The sequence below is a fragment of the Dermacentor variabilis genome, chromosome 10 (genome assembly GCF_050947875.1).
Source record: "Dermacentor variabilis isolate Ectoservices chromosome 10, ASM5094787v1, whole genome shotgun sequence".
NCBI classification, from domain to species: Eukaryota; Metazoa; Arthropoda; class Arachnida; order Ixodida; family Ixodidae; genus Dermacentor; species Dermacentor variabilis.
The window spans coordinates 45495780-45520812 of NC_134577.1; the positions used below are offsets into that span (position 1 = coordinate 45495780).

Here is a 25033-nt window from a genome sequence, read left to right on the forward strand (position 1 = left end):
AGAACCTATCTGCAGTAAGCGAGAGATTGCGGTAGATAAAGGACACGATTCGAGACAGTCTACGTGCATATTTTGGCACTAGCCCGATGACGTAGCGGCTCATAATTCTGTTACTAGTACTGAACCAGTCACAATAATAATAATAAAAAAAGATCATTGCATCGCATTATAATATGGAACGTTACTTGTACTGAACGCGCCGCGGTTGCCTAGCGGCTATGGCGTTGGGAGGTTAAGCACGAGGTAGCGGGATCGAACACCGGCCACGGCGGCCGCATTTCGATGGGAGATAAATGAGAAAAGCACCCGTGTACTTAGATTTAGGCGCAGGTTAAAAAACTGCAGGTGGTCCAAATTTCTGGAGTCCCCCACTACGGCGTGCCTCACAATCAGATCGTGGTTTTGACACGTAAAACCCCATAATTTAATTTTTGTTACTAGTACTGAACCAGTGGTAATAAAAAAAGATCATTACATTATAAGATGGAAGAAAATGCTTCTTGTCCAGTTCCCAATCGATTCATAGAAAAAAAAAAAAACCTAATGGAAGTTGCCTTTGACAATGATGCGGCGGATAGCGAATTTTTCTTTTTCTTTGATTCTTACACCACGCCCCGCCCAAGCTCTCATGTTTTAGTGGTTTCTGATTCGTGTAGCCCTGCGCTTGCTTGGCTGTCTCGCGAAGCTCACGCTAAAGAGTCAACCACATGCGCGTGAAATTCGACCGACCGCGACGCGACAGACGCACCCTACAGTGCATTAGATACTTAGTTGCTGACTGTTGCTACTTCTCGACATGACGAGACACCATTCAATACCATTGTCATGCTCACACGACGCCTACTGGTCATCTAACTGACCGTTTCCTTTCTTGAAGTGGTTGCAAGACACCCAGATGCCAGATGCGCCCAATCCACTTGAAATCAGCTGAAGAAACCGCCGCATCGGCTGTCGGGCGCCATTTTCATGAGTACCGGCAGTAAAGGGTGGTGATGACATATGCAACGTCAAACCTCCTCGCTCGTGGCATGTGATTTGAGTAGCGCTAGAGGAATGCGGACCTTTAAGACGCGATCGTCTCTTAAGTAAGCATTTTCCTAGCACAAAAGGTTTTCTGGAGGTTTCTGAAATGCTTTGCCAGTTTATGTGCCTTTAGTGTCTCTTCAATATTGATTAGCGGACATGTTTACAAATACTGTCACATTTAGAGGTGTGTTAGGTATGCCAGGTGAGTTCCTTAAAAAGAACTTTCCCCGTAAATTTTGTTACACTAATAGACATGCTCTACCAACAGCTGTTACCAATTTCGTCTTTTGCAAGGATTGAGCGGTATTAACGTATGAAGCTTAGAATGGGTTGGTAAAAAATTATTGTTTCAAAAACTTTAGATGCGATTGTTAGGTCATTCGGCTTGCATCCGTATTTCTTATGCCCAACTCTTCATGAGTATAAGAAAACTTTGAAATCCGTTGTGGTCCTTTAAAGAATTTAACCCGTGCATCCTCTGTCTGTCTGTCTGTCTGTGTCTCTGTCTGTCTGTCTGTCTCTGTGTCTCTGTCTGTCTGTCTGTCTCTGTCTCTGTCTGTCTGTCTGTCTGTCTGTCTGTCTGTCTGTCTGTCTGTGTCTGTCTGTCTCTGTGTCTCTGTCTGTCTGTCTGTGTCTGTCTGTGTCTCTGTCTGTCTGTCTGTGTCTGTCTGTGTCTGTCTGTGTCTGTCTGTGTCTGTCTGTGTCTGTGTCTGTCTGTGTCTCTGTCTGTCTGTGTCTGTCTGTGTCTCTGTCTGTCTGTGTCTGTCTGTGTCTGTCTGTCTGTCTGTGTCTGTCTGTGTCTCTGTGTCTGTGTCTGTCTGTCTCTGTGTCTGTGTCTGTCTGTCTCTGTCTGTCTCTGTCTGTCTGTGTCTCTGTGTCTGTCTGTGTCTCTGTCTCTGTCTGTCTGTCTGTGTCTGTCTGTCAAAACGTTTACAGTCAGCTCGTCGATTTGAGTGGATAAACTGTGGAAGCTTACTTGAAGTATTCGGCCACTTTCACACAGCCAGCGGGAGCCTTGCAGAAAACTCCCACAACCATCGAGGCGTTCTTGCCCGCCGCTGTAGCAATGTCCTTCAGGTCCTGCGAGTAGTTGCGTCACAAATTGATATCGTCAAAGGTTACAGTGTGTAGAATAGTGCCGCATGGCAACTGTGCTTTCAATTCAAATAATTTCTTACAAGTGCTTCCCAGCAAGATTGAAAGTGTAAACAGCGCAAAAACACGAAGAGAGCACGCAGAGCTCCAGAGCCGGTGCTTTGTGAACCTGCCGTACTTTTTTCATCTTCTAACGCTATATCTAATTCAAAGCGTGGTGTGCACATTTGCGGACGGTGATAAGCTTTCAGATAATTCCATTTCCTCGAGGTCATCAAGATATCGACGTCATCGAGATCTGCTGCGGTCGCTTAGTAGATGCGGCGTTGCGCTGCTAAGCGGTCCAATCACGGCCGCAGCGGCCGCATTTCGATGGGGTGAAGTGCGAAAGAACCCCGCGTACAGTGCATCGGGTGCGCGGTAAAGAACCCGGGTAGTAAGTATTCCGGAGTGTGTTGACTATTTAAGTTATACGGCATGCCTCATGATCAGATCGTGGTTTTCACACGTAAAACCCCAGCATTCGCTCTCAACGCTTACGTAGAGAAAAGCGCCGGTCTCGGTGAGTTCGCGGGGGAGAAACTTCGCCTCTCATCAACGCGTGTATGGCTCGAGATTACGCGACGTCTAATGCTACACAGCTCGCGGGAACAACGCCTCCTAGGTAGCACAAGGCCGGTGCAACTCGACCTGTGACGTCAAGCTACATTGCCCCACTGCCAAGAAATCTAATGGGGACGCTCCCGAGGAAGTCGCGGCAATTTCGACATCACCGCTTTCATCATGCCGGGCTCAGCAATAGAGATTTCGGTCCAGGTAGCATGAGTTCCTAAAGCATAGCGGACGGACGTGAAGCGACCAGCCAGTTTCGCTCGCCGTACCTCTGCTCCCGCCAGGCTCCCGCCGCAGATTACTTTCAAGATACGCCGCGTGGCCCGCATATGCACTTAGCCGAGCGGACAGCCATGCGCAGCCGCGGCCGGTGTAGAGGAGGAGAAGCACAATCACCTGCGCCCCCCTCCCTTCTACATAACATGCGCTAAAGGTGCCGGGGAAAGGGGGGGAGGGCACTAAGCTTGGTGAGGGCGCTCACGCCTCCATAATTTGGATAGTCGATTGACTATCGGCCTTAAATTAAATGTATATTTTTGTACACTTAAACGACCGTCACAGTGGGATTGATGGGAAGGCGCATTAGGTTTAACAGAGAGCAAACGTTTATTCAGTCGTACACTGGGGCATCTGACGGTCTGATAAATGTACATTTTGCCGCTGGACAATGTAATACAAGAAAGAACGCATGTCACACATCGCACACAGGTATGTGCAATGTTTTATACCACCACCACTTTTTAACTACTCCTGTGAAATCTTCGGACTTTATATGAGCGGCGGCAGAATTGTTGGCCAATCTCTGCCGAAATGGAAATGACATTTGCACACCGTATCGTTCTAGAACATTCTTAGCCTATGTGACCAATTATATTCATACAGGATGACAAATAATTTGCGATGCAACCATCGTGGTTGCCTAGTGCCTTTGACGTTGCGCTGACAAGAACAAGGTCACCGGTAGCCGCATTTCAAAAGGAGCGAAATAAAACAAAAACGCCGTGTATCATGTATGCGCTTTAAAGACCAGCTGGTCAAAATTGATCTGGTGCCCCCCAGTGCGGCTTACAATACAGTCAGATTGTGGTTTTGACACGTAAAACTGCAGAATATTAAAATTTACTATCCAGCTTCGGTTGGTTGGACGCACCGCTTCAGCTTTCAGATTGGCGACAAACCGTTTGCGCAGAAGTAACAACGCAGGAATGCCACCGTGCTTCTTTGATTCCGAAAATTTCAGAACCATAACTTACCTTGAGGGCATGAACCACGATTTACCGAGTGCCGATCCCATACACTATCAATTTCTAGGAAGCCGAACTAAAGCTCAAAATGATATTCTCAGATCTAGGTTTGCAGAACGATGGGGACGTGTCTTTGTTCATTTGTGCATCGTATTGTTACGCGAATGAGATTAGGAACTGGAGGCCATTTACAAAGTATATTTACGAAGGGTAACTGCAGCGCTGGCCAGTTCAGCCGACAGCTCGAGAGCCAGAGAGCGTTCGCCTTCTTCGTCGGGGCGCCCTCGTGCATCGTCCAAAAGAAATACGCAATATGCATGTATCAGTATCACAATTGGTTCTTTAAGAACGTACCGAATTCTGACTGCGGGAACGTACTTTGGTATTCAATTGATCCTTCCTTGAGGTAAGCGCAAAATTAGCGTCACTTATTTCCTGTACTTTTCTTGACTCGGCACGTTGCATGATTGAAACAACGTTAACGATACCTGCTGCCTTAGCTAACCTTGAGTACGGTGAGCGCCGTCTTCAGGATATCTGGGTTGCTTTTCACAATCAGCTGGTGGATGTTGAGGACCCCCCAGTGGTAGAGCTTGTGCTGCCAGTGATCCTTGTAGTGCTTCATCCCGGCATCTGATTTGACCTCGGCGGAGAAGTCGTTGATTGCGCTGCGAAGCAAATAAAAATGACGAAATTTCATCAAGGTAAACATTAAATAGTCACTGTCACAAACATCAAGCGACGTTTCGCATGTAATAAACACTTTCGCTAACAGTTTCTTGGGAAAGCTTGTGGGGATGTGCGAATATTCGAAATCGAATAGTCACTATTCGTAAATGCGAATGTCTGTCGAATACTTTTCGAATAATACAAAACTTCAACTGCACCCACTTAAATATAACATTGGAACAAAAGTATGGTATTTTTCACCACCGCGGGCATAGCATAGACGTAAAACGTGAGAACTTGTGTAGTGGGGCAGGCTACGTCGCTTAAGTAACCATACATTAAAGCTATGCAGCTGTAATTTCCCCTCTGAAGAACAATGTGTGCTCAAAACACTTCGTGTTTGTTCCTAATGCTGCGTTTGTGTTTTAATGTGTGAGCATCCTTTCGCGAGTACCCCAGCAAAATCTGTCTTGCGAAAGGGTAATTGCTTGTATATCCCGGAAAATGTTTTATTTGTGACGACATTTATTCGTTAGAGCAGTAAATGTCGACTTTCGTTGCTTTGTAAGTGATAACGAACATTTGAAGCCAAAAATAAGAAGTTGGTGGGAGATAATTTTGTTAGAAACATCGTGTCTAATGCAAAAAGCGCGACATTTTACGCGTAGGGGTATATAGGGCTAATAGAAAATGGATGGGGAGACTTATAATAGGGAGGGGCTCTACTTAAATTTGAGGGTGGGCCAACTTGAAACTTGGTGGTCGGCCATTTGAAACTTGGGGTGGAGCAACTTGAAACTTTGAGGTTGAGCGATTGAAATTTGTGGATGTGCCATTTTGAAATTTGGGGTGAGCCAACTGAAGATTCGGGGGTAGGCCAAGTTAATAGTTTTGGTCGGGCCAAGTTGGAAATTGTGGGCAGGCTAACATGAAATTTAGGGATCAGCAAACCTGAAGATTGGGGATGGGCCAACTTGAAACTTGGGGTTGGACCAACTTAAAGCTTGGGGTTAGTAATGCTTGGAGGTTGGCCACCCTTATATTGGCGGTTAGGTCAACTTGAAATTTGGGGGCGGGCCAAGTGAAATTTGGGCAACAAAATCAAAAGCTAAGCAACAGCTGACTCAGAATGCTTAATTTCCCATTTGCAGACCATTGTCATAATTACCTGCCGCAGTGGCTTAGCGGCTAAGGTGTGCCACTGAGCACGAGGTCGCGGGATCAAATCCCGGCCTCGGCGGCTGCACTTCCTTGGAGGCGGATTCAAAAACGCCCGTGTCCCGCGCATTGGAGGCATTGGAGGCCTTTAAATAAATCTGGCATTTGGTGCGTAAAACAGCAGAAATCAATACAATTATCAGAATGTCTGTGTTATTTTTAATAAACAGCACCTCACAACATACTGCGTAATGACAGAAACTTTCTGACTTTACTGCTGGGATGCGAACAATCTTTTATAGGTACTGCGACAACAGCTTTTCACTCTTCGAAAGCCACTCGTAAATTATTCATATTCGATTCGATTCGTTTCTGGGACTATTCGATTCGTATTTAATTCAGTGTAAAAACTCACTATTCGCACACCCTTAAGGGACTGACAACTGACCAGAATGTGTTCTGAGACGTTGATGGAAATGAAATGACCACGATTTAGAGCGATAAGAATTCAGCAGGCTGTTCTCGATTGAATATTTTTTGATTGGCAAAGAAAGACTCAAAAACCAGTAAGTGGCGAGGCCTGGTGCTGAAAACTTGGTACTTCGGTTGTAGTCTATGAGATTACTGTACGTAAATCGGCTGTTAAGTACAACATAATTCTTGCCTAGAATTGTTTTTGCACTATTATTAGTCACTTGCGCTTTATTCTATGTTTCAGAAATTGAAAGCACGCGCACGGCTACAGCAGCACGCTGAAGTGAATATCCCTCGTGAAAGTGTCGTTTAGTTTTCGATCCGATTGGCTTCATTTTGACAGGTTAAATACTGAAGCTATTGGACAGGAAATCATGAAAACACGGGGCTGTTATACCTTGGACACTTTAAACCTTCGAAAAACATGAACCCCAGTAACATCAACTTCATAAACAAAATAATACTTTCACACAGTTACGGCTGCACTTGTCGTCTGCCTCCCAATAATGCCAGCCTGTAACCGCTATCGCGCTCACCTATCACCGTTTTAAGGATGTCTCCTGTGAACAACTACATCGTCACTGCATATTGAAAAATTCTGATAAAATAGTTCCAAGACGCAACTTCATAATAACGCACTGTGACCCCTCAGCTTTCCATTGCAATAAAAAACATACGTGCCATGAAAATTGGCTGTCAGTCCCTTTAAAAGCTAGCAACCGCGAAAAATAGACTGTCGAGAATTGCATTTGTACTTAGACGAATCATGTAACCTTGTCGCTGTTTACACAGACAGACAGACAGAGAGAGAGAGACTTAAAGAGCCTATATTCTTTTTGTTGTTGTCTAGAGTCTTATGACTGAAAAGTTTACAGAAACCAGAAGAAAGTTTTAAAGCATTGTCCTGCAGTACGTAAGGTGTGAATTGAGCTAGTCGGCAGTGCATAAACGTTCTGCAGCATTGGCAAGTGAACGAGCTTAGACTCTACGTAAAACAATTTTTAACGTTTTTGCCCTGACATGTCCTTCACCAGAAGACAAAATGCAATTGCTCAACTATTGTTGCTCTCTAGTGTCCCCATAAAACCCCTGTGCGGGTCATCGGGAGAGGAACCTAGCAACACTGCTTACGGTGCGTGCACGGACATCCCGAATTCGGTATTGTGGGTGATGTTGGTTTCCTTGGCTGCGTCGAAGATCGGCTTCAGGTAGGCATTGGTGAGCGTGCCCATAAAGGTGTCCTCCGGTCGCAGTAGCAACGAGTCGTAGAAGATGATGTCGCACTCGCCGGCCAAAGGTAAGGACAGACCGACGTCCAAGTAGCTCACCGTGCACACGGTAGTGTAGCGACGCAGTCCCGGACCTGTCGTGCGAAATCCGTGCGAATTTACGGTCACGCACACACGGCAGCCTTGCCTGGATACACAGTCAGTTGTATGAGATGTAGACTTGATTCGTTTCGCAATGATTACGCATGATGTGCGCAAAGATGAGTTGCCTGGCTGTGCTTTGAGAAGGAGGAATGTTTTGAATTTGGGAAACACAACGCACATTGAAGAATGTCACATGAGCTATTGCAGCTACAAGCACAAGGTTTAGTCAAGTCCTTGTACGAATCGTCATTCCCACGGTAGCTGAACGATCGCAGCAGAAGAGTTTCATTAGAGTTCTATAGAAAAAAGCCGCAGTTTCGCCAGAAACGCAAATCATCGATTGCGATAGCAAATTGCAGACAACTATACTAATTAAGGATAACACTTATCGGCCTGAAACATTCCATGGCTCACTAAATCAAGCTGAATGGTGTCAGCGCGGACAGCAAACGTGAACGCATCATGCTCGATGAGCGCGGACACTCGCTGTCGCAAGTCTGGCGTGAGCTAGCGCGGCAGCAGCAGCGAGCGAAGTGACCTCCCTACCATGTGTCGGTCCAGTGCAAACTCAGCGCCGGGAACACACAGCACAAGCCAAGCTACGAGCCGTCGACGCCATAGAGTGTCCTCCAACGGGATAGAGGGAACTCTGTCTGGCGCAACCAATGTCAAGCTACCATGGCAATGATGTGAAGTACATGGATTTGTCTGATCTTCGTGCTTGCGATTCAGACGTTCTTGTGGATTTGTTCATTACGCTGTGTATGCCTTCATTGTCGTGAATTGCATGCAAAGCAATCTATGCTTTTCTAAGTGCAGAAAACCCTGGCAGAACGCACAATCTGTACTAATTGCGACGGTCCAGCTTGTCGAGGTGGCCAAATGGAAACGCGCCAAGCGTCTCAAGGCACTGCCTTGCCCGCGATAATGTTATAAGGGCATTATATGTCGCATGTCGATGCCTGCGTGCGTGGCGGAATGGTTTGAATACTGGGCGTCTGTGCTGGAGGTCCTGTCTTAGAATCGTGTCATCGGAAAATTTGAAGGATGTTGATTTAATTATTTATTACGCAGTGAATTGTAGAAAATTACGAGTTTAAAAATCACTAAGTAGTTTGAAGCCCGAAGGACGAAGATTAGACAAATCCATGTACTTCCCATAATTACCACGCTGACTCAAGCGGTCCCATTGCAGTTTCCGGAAACACACCGCCAGAGTTCCCTCTAGTAATTATTAATGCGATAGCGTTAAGGGCACCGTATAGCAAACAAATCTGGCGGCGGTGTCCGGTCGGCGTCCTCAAATTTTAGTTGACGCAACCGCAGATTTCAACTTGGCCCATCCAGAATTTTCAAGTTTCCCCCCTCTCAATTTTCAAGTTTACCCACCCCCAAATGTAAGGGCACATCCCCAAATTTGACGTTGGCAGATTCCCAAGTATAAGCTGGGACATAGTCAAATTTCAAGTTGACCAACCCCAGATATAAAGTTGGCCAGTGCCCTAATTTGAAGTTGGCCCACTCCCAAATTTAGGTTGGCTCGCCCCCAAATTTCAGGTTGGCCTACCCCCCCCCCATCTCATTTGGCCTACCCCAGATTTCAAGTTGGCCCATTCCCAAATTTTCGTGACGCTGCTCATGTGTCTTTCTACATAGCTGGCTCGCTCTATCGTGAAAGCGATTGTCTACGCGAAAGAAGCATGGACGAATAGTTTATCGTTGGGTAACCATGGGAATGCTTACGAATTTAATAACGAAAATAGGGACGAATTTAAGAACGCCTCTTTAAATGTTCCTTAGACAACTCGCAGTCCGCACTAGACCACGTTATTAAGTTCACTATTATTTTCGTTATTAAATGTTTGCGCAAGCCGTCCCTGGTTTGCCACAGGGAAATCGCATATTGCTACACACGCAAAGATGAGATACCGTGAACATGCACGGGGAGCACCACGGCGTCGAAGCACCAACGGAAAGAACGCGAACGCGGCGATTCCCTTCTCGACCTTCAGGCGTCTACCTCCTCCGGCGCTCGCTTCCCTCGCAGCGACAGACATTATTTCGCCAATGTAGACAGATGGGTGCGCGTAAAACGACTTACGTTCCGACGTGGTCACCGCGGCAGACAGAGTCGTCGGTGGAGGCTTTGTCGTTGTCGGTGGCGGCTTGGTCGTTGTCGGTGGCGCCTTCGTCGTTGTCGGTGGCGCCTTCGTCGTTGTCGGTGGCGGCTTCGTCGTTGTCGGTGGCGGCTTTGTTGTTGTCGGTGGCGCCTTCGTCGTTGTTGGTGGTGGTTTCGTCGTCGGCGGTTTCTTGGCCGGTGTCGACGGTGGGGGCGGTGGCGGCGCCTTTGTTGTCGTAGGCGCCGGCGGGGTCGTCAATGGAGTCGGCGTTGTCACACTGGGCGTTGCTTTAGGAGTGCTAGCTGATGGCTTTGGAGTCTTAGGAACCGTCCGTGGCGTGACAGTCACAACTGGAGTCGTTGCCAGGGTCTTGCTAGCGTTCGTCTGCGTTTAGAAAAGAAATACCCTCCATTGTACTTTCATTGCAAAGGACAACGTAGACGAATGATGAAACGAGAAATATTGCCCGTATACGTTACGAACGCTGTGATGAGCACGCAATGCGCCTGTGTTCCTGCACTAATAATCTATTTCTTCGATTCGCACCTTTGTACTAGGAGTCTTCAGTGCGTCAGCTTCGACTCTACACTGTATATATCGATGTAACCAGCGCTGGTTGTTAAGAGCACTTCCAGGGAAAACCTATCCTCAGGTTTAGTCCTTGCTTGTTTTTTTTTTTTGTCAAAGGGCACGTGGAGCGTAGTGTGTTCTTGCACGAGACAACGCCAGTCATCCGGAACTCGTACACGTACACGTGCTGTTGACAGGTGACAGCCGTATCATTGACCAGTGCGGGTGTTCCCGCGCTGGTCAATGGTCAGTGACTGAACCGTGACCGCAGGTTGTCGCGGGGTGAACGGCCGATCACAACAATACCCACATATAGAAAGGATTATTGGACAATTTCGCCATTTCTGGAGTCGAATACGATGCAAACAGCGAGCACTTTCCATTTGTGTTCAAAATTCCGAATGTTCTACACAGCTCCGAACTTTACTTTCAAGCAGAAAGTATCTATACCGCAGTGAGCTAAACGCCATAGGATGTTTTGAAATGCACATATTGGGATATCCATGCATTTAACGTTCTGCATTCAATTTTAGAAAGCGATCTCATCTTATTTCTGCGCATTTAAGCCTCGAACGCAGTGGGCTATCTTCTCGTAGGAGGAGCAATGACATCGTAGTGAGCCAAGAAAATGGCCTTGGAGAATGTCGTGCACCGATTTCTTAGCAAACAGCGGAATAGTGCTATCTCGGGGGTCGCAATAAACCAGATGCACCCGCAGAACTCAATCTCTGTTTTCCTTAGGTTGTACAGCACCACATGGTTTCCTAACAAAGTTCCCAGAGGGAACTCTGACGGTGACATCATTCCCATACAACGAGCACGGTCAGTAGCTCTTGGATATTTATAATATCCTTGCCTGTAGCTTCGAATGTTCTCCCTGTATTATTGTTCATAGTTCGAATTCTTTAATTTCAAGGCAGTCATATTTCTAAACTCGGCAATTAAACAAGTATCTCACACATGCATAAACATTGCAAATACATTCTTTCATTTGTGACATGGTATTTTATTCGAAATAATTAATTAGTTATATCGCAGAGCTGTGTGAATCCAGAAGGACAATGTTTGGACAAATCCATGTAGTGCGGCCATCATTTCCGTGCTGGCTAAACCGTTACATTTGCAGCTTCCGCAGGCGACATCGCCAGAGTTCCCTCAAGTGACGCTTGTGCGAACTTCTGTGAACAGCACGTAGCCTCCGAGATCCGACGGCGGCGCGGGCCAGCTCTTGAAGGTCATGGACAGTACTATTACTTTCCGAGCTTACCATGACGAGCAAGCCACAGCACCAAGGCTATATATACAATTTTTCCCTTCTTTTGGAGCAAAGCTATTTTGGAGCAAAGTTCGTTTTACTACGACGGAACCGTTGCTCAATGTTTGGACAAATCCATGTAGTGCGGCCATCATTTCCGTGCTGGCTAAACCGTTACATTTGCAGCTTCCGCAGGCGACATCGCCAGAGTTCCCTCAAGTGATGCTTGTGCGAACTTCTGTGAACAGCACGTAGCCTCCGAGATCCGACGGCGGCGCGGGCCAGCTCTTGAAGGTCATGGACAGTACTATTACTTTCCGAGCTTACCATGACGAGCAAGCCACAGCACCAAGGCTATATATACAATTTTTCCCTTCTTTTGGAGCAAAGCTATTTTGGAGCAAAGTTCGTTTTACTACGACGGAACCGTTGCTCTAGGGTTGTGCTATGCCGACCCCACCTATGCTACAGAAGCAAGATTCCTTCCAGTTATTAAGGCGGAAAGTTGGAATACAAGAGTTGAAGAAGTCTGACGTGCTTAGAGAGCTAGCAAACGTACACGCAACATGACAGGATGGGCTGTGAATATCAACTGGTTTCGTGCGGTAATCGACAATAGTAAAAGCACGAATAGCAGGTTGTTTCACACAGTAATCATGATAATAATAATAAATATCCGCTCATCGTGTGCCCGCGCACCATGCTACCTCTGACTATGAGTTGTTTTTATTCTGAAAAGGAGAAAGACAGACAGAGCGATAGGAGAAGCGTAGAAGCGTTGCAGTTTGCAGTTCCACATCCATTTAGAACAAAGAAGATTAAAATATTAATCTGCAGTTTTCAGTATGATAGTTGCTAATTACACGGGTACTTTCACGTGTGCACGTGTACACGTGGAACTGTTGCTCACTTGGCGGGCTCAAGCCACTGGGAAACCACCGAATGACATGCGAGGGCCCATGAGTTTCTCAGAGCACACACAGTAATTATTAGTGACTATAGTTCGTAAAACAGCTGATTTGTTTTCCTAATGATATGAGAACAGATCTGAGAATAGGGCCTTCTATCGGGATGTTAAAAGAAAATTGGAAATCGAGATATAGGGCGTTTTCTATCGCTCTCGCGAAAGAAACAATATCTTATAGCTTCCACGGTCCACAGGCGCGACGAGTGAAGATGTTTTTTTTATTATCCTCTCAGCACAGCCTGTTTCCTTGTAAGCAAGTTACAGGCCAGATACTTCAGAGGTACCCAATCTCACCAACTGCACACTCAGATGTGCGCAGTTGCATCTCACGCTGCACGCACGTACGCACACTCATGCACGGATCTGCACAGGCACACACTGTGCAGTTGCATGCAACTGCACCTTGCAGTGCATCACACACGCACGGATATGCATCTATACGCACACTGTGCAATTGCGTGCAGTTGGATCGCCCACTACCGCCTTCCCGCACATAGAGGTATAGTTGGCGAAACTATAGTTGGCGAAACTATAGTTGGCGAAACTATAGTTATAGTTAGCGTAACTATTGGTGAAACTATAGTTGGCGAAACTCCGTTTCGCCAACTATACTTGTATAAACGCCGTACGCCGTTGAAGATCTCACGCTTCAACGGCGTGGTCACTAGCGCCCGTTACGAGCAATATAAACTCACCCCTGTGGTGGGCTTTGTAGTACCGCCGCCGCCGCCGCTTTGCCCGTACTTCGAAGTGGTATCGTCATGCTTCTCATCGCCACCCTCTTCTTCATCTGCGCCAGGGCAGGAGGTACGAGTCAGTCGCAAGAACGAGAGAGAAAGTACGGCGCCATACGACGCTGGATCATCGCATGCGTCACGGAGCCTCGTGCATTCACAAATACATCGTCTACTCGAAAGCGTTTCGATTGATTAGAAGGCAAGCAAAGCCTTGGAGATCGGCTTCCACTCAGAAGGAGCCGTCCCAGGCCGTCGCGACTTGCACAGCAGCTGCATTAGATCGACGGAAATATGGCACCACCGTATGTGCGAGTTTCCTATAGCGATCGATTTGCCGCCTTGGGAAAGCCGGGACATCCGTCGTGCTATAGGCTTTGTGGCGAGCATGGCATGTTCTAAAGGATGATCACGGTTGTACTGACAAGGCTTTCTTAAAATGTAATTTCCATAAAAACGCTTCGTTCGCCCGTACTACGCCTTGCAATAAGGCTTAATTGCAGCGTGAATAAACAATTAAGGGAGGAAAACAAAAGGGGACGAATTAAATTGCCCCACAGCGAGTTCGCCGGCCTTAGTCATCGGCCCACAAACTGCAGCGGACCGTCGGTACTTTATGCATTTTTATAAATGCACATCCCAGCACGAGTCCTTATGATCGAATGATTTTTTTCTCTAATAGTAAAAAAAATACTCGTTATCTTGGCTCTCCGAAACTGGATGCTCATCAAAGCTGCTGAAAACCACCATTACAGCTGCTGGGGTGGGGAGGGGGGGGGGGCTATGCAATATTTTATTGATTTACAGTAACGTTAGTAATGGTAGTAATGGTAATTTTGGCCGCACGCCGGCGTTGGTCGCATTTCCGCTTCTTTTCCCTTTGCAGCTCCTCGTATTCACGCGGCTCCTCCTCAGTCCTTTATAACTATGCGTTGCCTACGCATAGCCGTGTTTCAAAAACAATCAAATCGGTTGCTAGGCTGGTTCTTTATAAGTGAAAGGGTAGTGACGTCACTCCCCACGTCGCAAGCTGCCGTCGTCGTGGCAGCTTGTACAACAGTAGGCTTTACCGGGAAGCGTACGCGGCGAGCGCCACGTGCTTCGTATTGTTACCAGGAGCGTATTGTCACCGGTGATGTGGTTTGGACGCTTGTTTTGTGCTTGTTTGTTATTGAGACAAATGATGTGCTGTATGTTGTATGCGTTATACCAAAGTATGGATGAGCTTTTCATTTCAATCGCTGAAGGTATCTTTTTTCCCCCTCTAGGACGCGCTGCAAGGAATCGCCGACCAACTGGAGCAACGACACACTGAGCAACTGGAGCAACTGGACAACTGGACCGACCAACAGCTTCGTTGCAAAAGGGAATTTCAACACGATAACGTTACGGGCATCATGTCGCAGAAAATACGGTGTCGGTGTAGGTGGCGTTGTCAGTGAGGGAAAAATCATCCATATGTATTTAGCTATATGTGCACGCCACGTCTTGCTATATGAATACGTGATACACGCGTGTTACATGGCCACACCATTCTATAACTGCAGTTGCTCATACCTTGCCTTAAATTCTTGACAAAGGTATTCCTCGGAATCTTGAGAATGACTGCGCACAAGTAAATGTCATGAATCAAAACACCGACACTGCATGCCTTTTATCTTAAATCCTCTCCGACCGAACTATTAAAAGTGCGAAACTACAACAGGTACCTGAAAGTTATTGTTTTGGCGTGGCTGCGTACTACCTCCGGCATCGACCCAAGCAAAACACTGCGTTTGTACCAGAAATCTCGCCTTCGCGGATAGCGTCCGCCGCCAGCGCTACCCGGTAACACATACGGTTGCATAAGCTGCAGTTGCCGGGAACCGTGAAGAGTAGCCAGTGATCTTTAAATGCTACCGCGTTCCACTCTTAAGGGAGGACATTAAGCCTCAAATTTTTATTCCTATTGATTTGAACTTGAGGCCAGAAGAAATATATTCAATACAGCTTAACTAGGCTCATTAGAGCAGTATTTAAAACGAAGGGCTAGAACACGTGTGCTTTATATATTTACTTTTCTGTGAGGTCACCACATTTAAACAATATACGATACAGGGGGTTCCTTTTGACCTGGTAATGCTGGTTGGCCTTCGCATGCACTCTCTTGCACTCCAGAATGTCTGGGTATTCCTGTAACCCAGATACACGACCTGCGCGAATGCACTTCCGCGAAAGTATAAGCGCCAACCTGGAGGTGCAAAAAGAGCAAGAATGCCCTTCGCAATGGTTGTCGGCGTTATATTAACCCTTCACAAAACCACCAATTGGTATGACAAGCACTCTAGTTGGTATATTTTGCATGTGCCTTTCACGTGCTTGTTCTCTGAAGTGGTCTGTTGGTAATGAGTGAACTTGCAATTAAGGCAATTAAGAAAAATAAAACGACAGTTGCCTTCCAGTAGTTACAGCACCGGGCTTCTGTGCTTGGTAGCAGAGGTTGAATTTCACCATTAAACAAGAACCTACCTAGCTACCTCAAAGTACCAAGAATGAGGCAAATAATCATTCGCACTGTAGACTCTGGATAGAAATTCCACTTTGCCAAATGCATGAAAAAAGGAAAGGAAAAAAGTGTTTGTCTCACGTGGTGTACAAACCGCGACGAAATCAGAAGTATAGAAACTTCGCATCGCGACCAACGAAAGGTCATTACCGGTGAAGAAGTTGCCGGCCCCATAGATGCCCAACAGCAACGCAAGCACGGCCAATGCAGCGCAGCACGAGAGGAGCAGCACCATGAAGCGCTTCTTGTCCCTGAACAGGTACACAAACAGAGAAACAGAGAAATGAAAACCTAAAACGATAAGCATGAACTGTGCAGGGAAGCCCCTCAAAGGAGTTCTCATTGATTTAGTGTGGTGACAATGAAAAGCGACAGTGTAATTCGGTGCCTTTTCATTGTTTGTCCTCTGTTTGCGGCTCAGCCCCAAAGTGAATTTAGCCCTAAATAATGCTTGGGCTTGTTTCACTGGCTTTCGTACTACGTAGTTGAGGTTTTAGTAGATTAACAAATTGGAGCTCCACCGAAGAAACCGATGCGCAGGCATTGTGTATAGGCCTCGACCCGCAGAGCGTCGAACTCTGGGCAAATTCGACAGGAATGACTGGGGGACGGGAGTGTAATAGGATGTCAATCTGAATGAAGCTCGGTACCATGTGCCAATCAGAGAACGTGCCGGCCGCGCAACCTGCGTCCGAGCCTCGAAAGCAGCCGCGTGGCCAGGGTTACGGGGAGAACGCTGAGCCAGACGGAGGCGTTGGCAGAGCCGGGGTACTACTCTTGACATTGTCGAATTCCGCCATGGTGTACATTCCAGTAATGGCGGCATTTTCAGCCAATCAGAGAAGCCCAGAGGGCTGCTGCGGTATCAGTGACACTCAAAACGCAGAGATTCACTACTCACTTTGCGTGGGTTAGTTGCGATTATACACTACCCCTGCGGTCGTTGTCGGTGATTCCAGTGTGGATGTGTCGAAACCGAAGAGGTAGTGGTTTACGCGTTTCCTCTAAACCACTACCTTGAGATATCGTTTGAGATGCTACACCGATCCGGTCCAACCGACCACCCAGCGGCGTACGTACATTATCAAAGAATGTGTTTCTAGTTGCGAGTATGCCCATAAGTGTATATTATCATAGCAACCAGAAAGCTATTGAGACGTTCGTTACTAAGTGACAATGAGTGCTGCGAATAAAGTCCATACCAGAAGTTTTCTACCACTATGTTTACAGCTTCGGCGGTCATCTACCTTCGCAGGGCGGAATGGCCTCGAATTTTCTTTTTTCGTTCCCGCTTACCCACTTATCTAGCAATCGCACGTGTGACAGACTGCCTCGATGGTTTGATTTACCAAAGCTGCTTGAAGCAATGTGTAAATGCTGGAGCTAGCCAGATTCCACCAGTGTGCCATTTCGGGCCAATCGGAGAGGGCGTTGTGACTTGTCAACCGTGGCCGCCTAGATCGGTAAGGGCGCTAATCTCGGACGCTACATATAAACCACAACCTCCAAAAGTGGGCGGTGTGCTCGCGCGCCGCTCGGTCTCGGAGGCTCTATAAACCGCCCACTTTACTACAAAAAATGCTATGGGTAACACTAGAGCTGCGATCATTGAGCCACCGTGAGAATTACGGGCCTACATACAATACGTTGACCTGTCTAATCTTTGTGGTTGTGGCTTCAGAGGTTCTCGTGGCGCTATTTTTTAACAGCGGAGCTGTTCCAAGTCGAGCCTTGGCCGTCCGGCGTCCGCCGTCGCGTAAGGGGGCAGACCACGCACCGGGGGAGAGGGGTATAGGAGTAGGTGTCTCGCCGGCGCGCGCCTTTTCGCCCTATTCATTACGCTCGGCGCGAGCGGCAGCAAGAGATGGCACGAGCGGCAGTGCCGACGTCGCGCAAATCACGAGCTTCGAAAGCGAGATGCGCAAGGAAAGCGCTAGCGAAGTGAAAGTGCTACCGCCGAGGATCGAGAACGAGAAGTGCATGCCAAGCGCTGGTGGAGGCAAGCCAACCCCCACTTTCAAGAGAAGGCAACCCAAGCCAAGCGTAAGCTGAGGCAAGTTAAGTCGCATCTTCGAGAGTAGGAGGCCGAGCAAAGAGGTCAACGCAGACAGATTCCTCCCCCGGAGAGTGATGCCGATGGACGGCTCAAGAGAGAATTCCTCGACCGTGAGTGCGGCCGCAGCTGCAAGGTGTGGGCTACACTGTGGTTTGGTCACAAGCTCACGCAACTGAAGGGTGTGCGCAATCCGGAACCGAAGCTCGAATCCATCAAAATGACGACAACGAGACAAAATACTCATGAAAAATCGCGCTAAACACAATTTCAAACTTGAGAAAAAGACCACCAGATTCTCTGCTTTGACAGCTTTCGTTGCATGAATCTAGCTTTACTTTTTGCTTTTACGCTTTATCACTTCAAGCTTCCCAGCGATGAGAGAGAGTGCGAAGACAAGCGAATGCCTATGTATGCGAATGCGTAAACATCGTGAGTTGTTGCGTTTGCAAGGCAAAACATCTGGTATAAAATGAACGGCTTTGCGAAGTTGTTAAGGCATCTGAAGCCAGAAAGACGAAGTTCAGGCAAACCCATGTACATTGGTCCTCAATGCCACGCTGGCTGAACCGCAGTACTTGCCATTCTGGCAGACATTTGCGGCAGAGTTCTGTCCAGCAAATTTTTCCAGTATACTTTAAGCTGAGAGCTAATTAGACATGAGATGGCGAAGTGTACAATATGTCAAGGCTATTTAATAGTGTCCAGAATAGCGCCTCTGCTGCCCCATTTCCCCTTTTTTATAGTTCTGCGTAGCCCAGTCACGTTAGATTTTGGCCATTCGGTATTACCTCGGCAAAAATGCTGCTGGCAGTGTATGATCTGGCAGAGTAGTCCACCGCCTGTCACTTTGTGAATGACTACGGACGCAAATCGCTATCGCCAATTGATGCGCATTTCTCAGTGGTATTATAGCGTACCTACACCTCTCTCTATTTTGTAGGCTTTTTCATTTATATAACGATTATTTCTAGGTTGTCTTCTTGCAGAGAGTTCGAGTTGTGAAAAAATTGAATATTACACTGAATTACAACTCTTATAACACACGCATTACTTATAACAGGAATAAATGGTAAAGCTGTTACTTTTACTTCGTGCAACGCTGTTGCGGTATCACCCGACTGGGGAAATCTGAAATGCACTGAGAAAGTGAAAGTCTACCACAGTTCATGTCTGGAAGAAGAAAGAAAGAAAGAAAGAAAGAAAGAAAGAAAGAAAGAAAGAAAGAAAGAAAGAAAGAAAGATAGAAAGAAAGAAAGGTATATGGTGGAATATGTGCGTGGGCATTCTACAATCATCGTTCCAACCCCTCGTAATAAGCCCCCGTAATCCGAAGAAATCTAATTCAAAGTTTTTGATTCCAATATTTCAATTCAAAACAAAAGCATTTGATCTGCACTAGAAATTTGCGATTTTAGCGTGTATGCTATTTATTCCACGCCCGTTTGAAGTAGTATCTTGCAGTGTATTTGAATGAATGTCATTGGAATGCGTTCAGCGAATTTACAATTCCACGACGTAAAAAAAAAAGAAACCGCATGCATTGAATAAACAAACTTCATTATCTATTTTACAAATGGTTCGATGCAACTGAAATACAACAGCCAAGCTTCTGACAAATGAATCACTTATCAAGAAACACAGAAACTAGATACTGATGTTGCGCTTGTAAAAGCAAATGTATTGCATTGTTGAAGGGCTTATAGAAAGTTTGCGTAATTTGTCTGACATCTCGAGTGTTTTCTGTTACGCCATCCTTAATATCGTTCCACGTTGGTCCCACATTTTTGCAAGAAAACATTCTTTGCAAATATGTTAAGCTTACCTAATTGAAGCAATGTAGAACAATACATAGGGTGATACACTGTAGCAGAGACAAGAAGCTCCACTTTAGGAAGAGATGGCACCTAGGGTCATTCATTTCACATATATTGGATGCAGTAAACGGAACAATTTTTAATAATGTTCAACTCAGTAAACGAAACATTTGTTCCATTCATGTTTGACTTAGATAGTGGAAACGATATGGCAGATAGTAAGAGCGCACCTCTGCTGTATTACTATAACTTTATTTCTAAAGAAAAAACAAAGTTTCACAGTATTGGTCTATGAACGTAGTTGTACTTACTTTTCCTCCTCTGTACGTGCGAACGAAATAAACGTACATAGCATGGAGAATCAAAAATTGCTGGTATTTTTGCAGACGTTACTGATGGGAACACACCGGTATAGCTTTAGCGTGACACGTGATACCCTAACGTTGTACGTTACCGACAGACTGCGCGCATGCGCGCCTCGCTAGCGTGGCAGTATAGCAGTGGCCGCCACGGGGTTAGCGTGATTGCGTTACAACATGGCGGCACCGAGACTGACCGCTTTTCTACTCGCCTTCCTTCGTGAGGTAAAGAAACAAACAGTAATATCAACGATCGCTTAATCCCATCTTGCACTGGGGACCAGTTGTCAGCGATGCTTTATCGTTGTTATTGAGATTAGCTGCTTGTTTTGACGCTGCTAGGCCTAAAGAAGCGGCACCGCGACCAGGAAAGGTGCTTTTGAGCTCCAAGGAGCAGATTGCGCCAAAACATCAGCATCGGTGATGCGTTGACTACGCAGAACGCATATCAAGCTAAATCTTTCACTGCATCTTTGTTTGTTTCATCGCTCTATCACGGTTGGCAATGACATGCGAATGCTAAAACGTTGATCATGCGACGTGTCTACTGCTGTTCTGCAGAGATGCGACGCATGCTAAGATGAAGACTTATAACGTATCACGTGTCACGGAAAGGGAAACAGCTCTTTAGTTATGAAACTCTTTAATAACGCCTAAAGTACACAAGGGAAAGGTGAAAGTGTGGAAGGTGAAGTAGCAGAAGTGAAGACCTACAAGAGACAGTGCTTCATGTAAACAGGCAAAATACCGAAACGAGAAAAGAGCACATGATCTTGTACCTTAGGTGACATAGTATTTGCATCACTGTCAGCCGAAATTGAGCCGGAAGGAAGAAGTTCGGCAGACACTTCATACTGCTTACGGTTGGGAATGCGAAAGCATTTCCTTTCGTGATTTTTTTTCTGCGCCTTCTGTGACTGGGGCAAGCTCACACCTGGGTTTCGACTCCGCCTCGGTAAGGCCAAAGAAAACGCACGAAACGTCTCAACGCGCTCGCTTGCCCGCGAGGAGTTAACTCCAAGGACAGCTCAACGCGTTAACTGGACACTAATGCTTTTTTTTATAGACACATTTTATACATTCATGACGTCACGCCACCTCCTACCTATTGGTTACGCAGTCACGTGCACAACAATCCATGCAAATATTGAAATCATGGCCGCACGTTTAGACAGCCAGATGGCTGCGACGTGACGTGGGGAATGACGCGGGCGCTGGGCTCCCATTCAGCCAATCAGAACCGTGGAGCCGACTTGGCGCCCGGGAAGCACGCTCGCCTCGCAGCCCGGAGGTCTGGGTTCGATTCCCACCGCGACCTACACTTACCTAAAAGTATTTTCAAAGGCAATAATTCATTTTGTTTACAGGAACCTCCCTGAGAAATTTTGCATCAATCGGAGTAACTTTTGACGGGATATTACTCTATGCCATCGGCCACTTTTTGTGCCAGAATTCGGTCACGCCGCCCACTAAAACTCCGAATTTTCTCGTAAGGGGGCCTATAACGGTTTCACATTAAAAGTCACGCGTTTTAGGATGTCAGGATATCAAAAGTATCCAATAATATCAAGCCTAACTGTATCGCTGTTCTGCGATACATCCCTTGACCCGTGAAACCGTACGTTGATGGTAATGATGAGTTGGTGACAAACAGCGACCTAGCCTGCTTGAGTTAACCAGGTGCACGCACCAGCTACGCCAGTTACGCGCATCATGCAGCTGATATATGCAACGGCTAGGTGTCGCGACACCTGGTGGGATATAAAGGAACTGCTATCCTAAGTCTGTATGTATCGACGCTACTGATATCAGTAGGCAGCGGGCTTCACGATCCGATAATTCAAGAAAGGAACAATTCTAAGTAAACGGAAGTTTGCAACAAAAGCGAGTTAAATTTGAAGGCATGTTCAATCGTTATCATCGTCCCAGCGAGTCTCTGTACAAGAAACATAAGATAGCGTCAATTTGTTCGAACTCTATTTAAATTGTGAAACGATATTTTCGTGTTCTGGGTGAAAAACCAGAAACCTCAAGTCTCTTTCAGAAGGTTTACGAGCAACGGTTCCCGTTGATATATACTTACCATCTTCCCCAGTTGCTATGAAATAGGCAACAGTATCAGTCAGACGTTTGAGCCGTATGAGATGACGTAAATGCAGTTTTTTCCGCTTTCAGTGGCGGAGAAGATAAACGCCCTATTCGAAACCTGAGTGCGCAGAAATCTTAGCTGCACGATAATATAAGATAAGCATCTATATGGAATGGCATTATGCAATAACAATCTACAAACGTGGGAAAAGTACCGGCTCAGTGTTACTACCTATCTTAATTAATGGACGCAAATGACTTGTTTTACCCGTCTGACCTTCTTTCAATACGTCAAAGAACCCCTAACAAATTCTGGCCTTTGCTGTCCACTAAAACACGCACCAACACTACAGATCTTGTTAACGCCGACGGTGAGCCAATTAAAATTGAACTGTGTGATACTGCCCTCAATAATTATTTTTCTTCAGCTTCAGTGTTCCCTAGCTTCAGAAGCTTTTCCGTTGAAACCGCCCCCAACTCGCATTTGAACGAATTGCCTGAAATAACTATTACCGTTAAGGGCATGCATAGTACACATAGCATAGCAGGGCATACATTAATGAACTATCTTCGTCTGGTGAGTGTGTCTAAATTAACAGCAAGCTTCTTAGAAATGCTATTTCACCATCAGCCGAAATCTTAATATTTACGGAATCTTTAAAGTCAGGTGATGCCCCTGACGACTGGAGAAAAGCGGAAGTAATACTTATTTTCAAGGAGAGCAGCATTCCGGGCAAGTTGGTAATCCATTACTCAAATGATATTGCGCAACAAAATTAAAAAAAAAGATTTTGAAAACAGGTGACCGTACTAACGTTAGTAATTACCGCCCGATTTCCATGACAAGCATTTCGTACAAATTACTGGAACACAAATTTGTCCAGTTTAATGACTCACCCAGAATCACTTTCTTTTAGCCTAACCAGCACGGCTTTGGAAAGTGTTCATCGTGCAAAAGTCAACTCGCCGAGTTCACTGATGACCTTTTACATTACATGGACCTTCACACACAAGTAGACGCCGTATTTTTAGACTTCTCGAAGGCATTTGATTGTGTAATTCGTTCTCTTTTGCTTTGTAAACTCTCAAACTTCGGCTTACCACGGTACCTAATCTCATGGATCGGGTACTTTCTCAATGGACGCAAGCAATTCACTTCAGCTAATAACAGTCGCTCGCCACTAACGGATGTCACTTCAGGAGTTAGTACGCCAGAGCGCTGGATTATCCCTTTTGTTATAGTTGATATATATTAACGACCTACCGGTTAACATTACAAATTTACGGCTATTTGCTGATGACTGTGTCATTTACAATCCAATTAACTTGTATGAAGACTCCTTGCAACTACAAATTGACACACATATCGTTGACGACTGGTGTAACAAATGGCATATGCCACCATATCCCTCAAAGTGAAAATCAATGCCGTTTACTCGCAAGCCCACCCTAATTACCAATTCCTTCCTATATACACGATGAATAATGTTCCGATTTAGCCACATCCGCATACAAATACCTCGTAATACATATGACACCATCGCTATCATGGAAAAGCCACATAGAAAATATTTGTTGCCTTACTTCACGAACGCTGGGCTATTTAGGTCGTAATCTGAGCACTGCATCACAAGAGGTTAAAAAACTGGCATACCTAACTTTCGTCCGTCCAAAACTAGAACATGCATCGTCCATTCGGCATCCCTCGCAAGCGTATCTGACCGCGCATTTTGATCGATCCAGAACCGGTCCTCTCGGTTCATCACCTCAAATTACTTGTACGTCATGAACGAGAAGAAAGGGGGTTAACCGAGGGGCCCGATAATTATTAGTCATATCACAAGAAGCCAACAAACACTGACACAAAGGACAACATAGGGGAAATTACTTGTACTTAATGAATGAAATAAAGAAACGATAAATTAATGGAAATGAAAACGGATGAACAAAACTTGCCGCAGGTGGGGAACGATCCCACAACCTTCGCATTTCGCGTGCGAAGCTCTACCAATTGAGCTACCGCGGCGCCGTTTCCCCATACACTTTCTTGGGTATTTATGGTTCCTAGTAGAACCCTGGACGCGTTAGCCAGCGCCACCACTCACAAGCCTTGGCGGCGGATGTGGCACATCCTTTCTACCGCAGGTGTCACGAGAACGTGATCAATTCGGGTGAAAACGACCGGTCAATAAACCTACACATGCTACCTGAAACACTAACTTGACACATGCCGGTTCACTTGCGAGCCATACGGCGCGCTATCTGTATGGAAGCGATCTGCACGGAGGGTGCATGCAAGTGAGGTTAGCCGCAGCTGAACCGGCAGACCTGCGCACGCCTAATGCCGAATGTGTCAGTTCTGCTCCCATCGGCGGCAAATCGACTTTTCGACCGCTCTCGTCTTTCTCCTTTCTTCTATTATTTCCGCGTTGAATTAAACACCGTTGTTTCATTTTTTCCTGTGCTTTCGCCGGTTTTGTTTGGTATTGGTTAAAAAAAAAACTGGGCCTTTCGGTTTCCCCTTCTCGTTTCCTCTATAGACCTCTTCCTTATTGGCGACAACCCTGTGCACACATTGGGTTTCCGACACCATAGGGAAGGGCAAACGTACGGGTGGGCGCAGCAACGCGCGTAGGAAGTTTGTGAGCCGCGCAGGCTAAGGTGCAAGTGCAATGAAGCTGTGACGTTTCGACCTCTACGTAGCGTGGTCCCATGCATCAAATGGCACTGCGAACGCTGGCTGGCGTCGTTGCATGCAAAGTGGTCAAGAATACATATTTCGGCATGTTCCCGCTCTTGCACCACCGAGATGTTGCCACAACACGACAGCGGCGACGGCAAGACGACGCGACTGCAGCAGCTACGAACTTTGTC

General features: G+C 46.3%; 1 protein-coding gene across 3 annotated transcripts in view; it reads right to left on the bottom strand.

The window, feature by feature from the left end:
* LOC142560454 (uncharacterized) overlaps positions 1-25033 on the bottom strand; it is a 58603-nt gene that overhangs the window by 26889 nt on the left and 6681 nt on the right. For all 3 annotated transcript variants that reach the window (XM_075672579.1, XM_075672578.1, XM_075672577.1), the window contains 5 exons: positions 13259-13353; positions 9753-10155; positions 7410-7641; positions 4483-4645; positions 2003-2106 (listed from right to left, as the gene is read on the bottom strand). In XM_075672579.1, coding sequence (XP_075528694.1) covers positions 2003-2106; positions 4483-4645; positions 7410-7641; positions 9753-10155; positions 13259-13353 — 997 coding nt within the window. The remainder of the gene's footprint in view (positions 1-2002; positions 2107-4482; positions 4646-7409; positions 7642-9752; positions 10156-13258; positions 13354-25033) is intronic.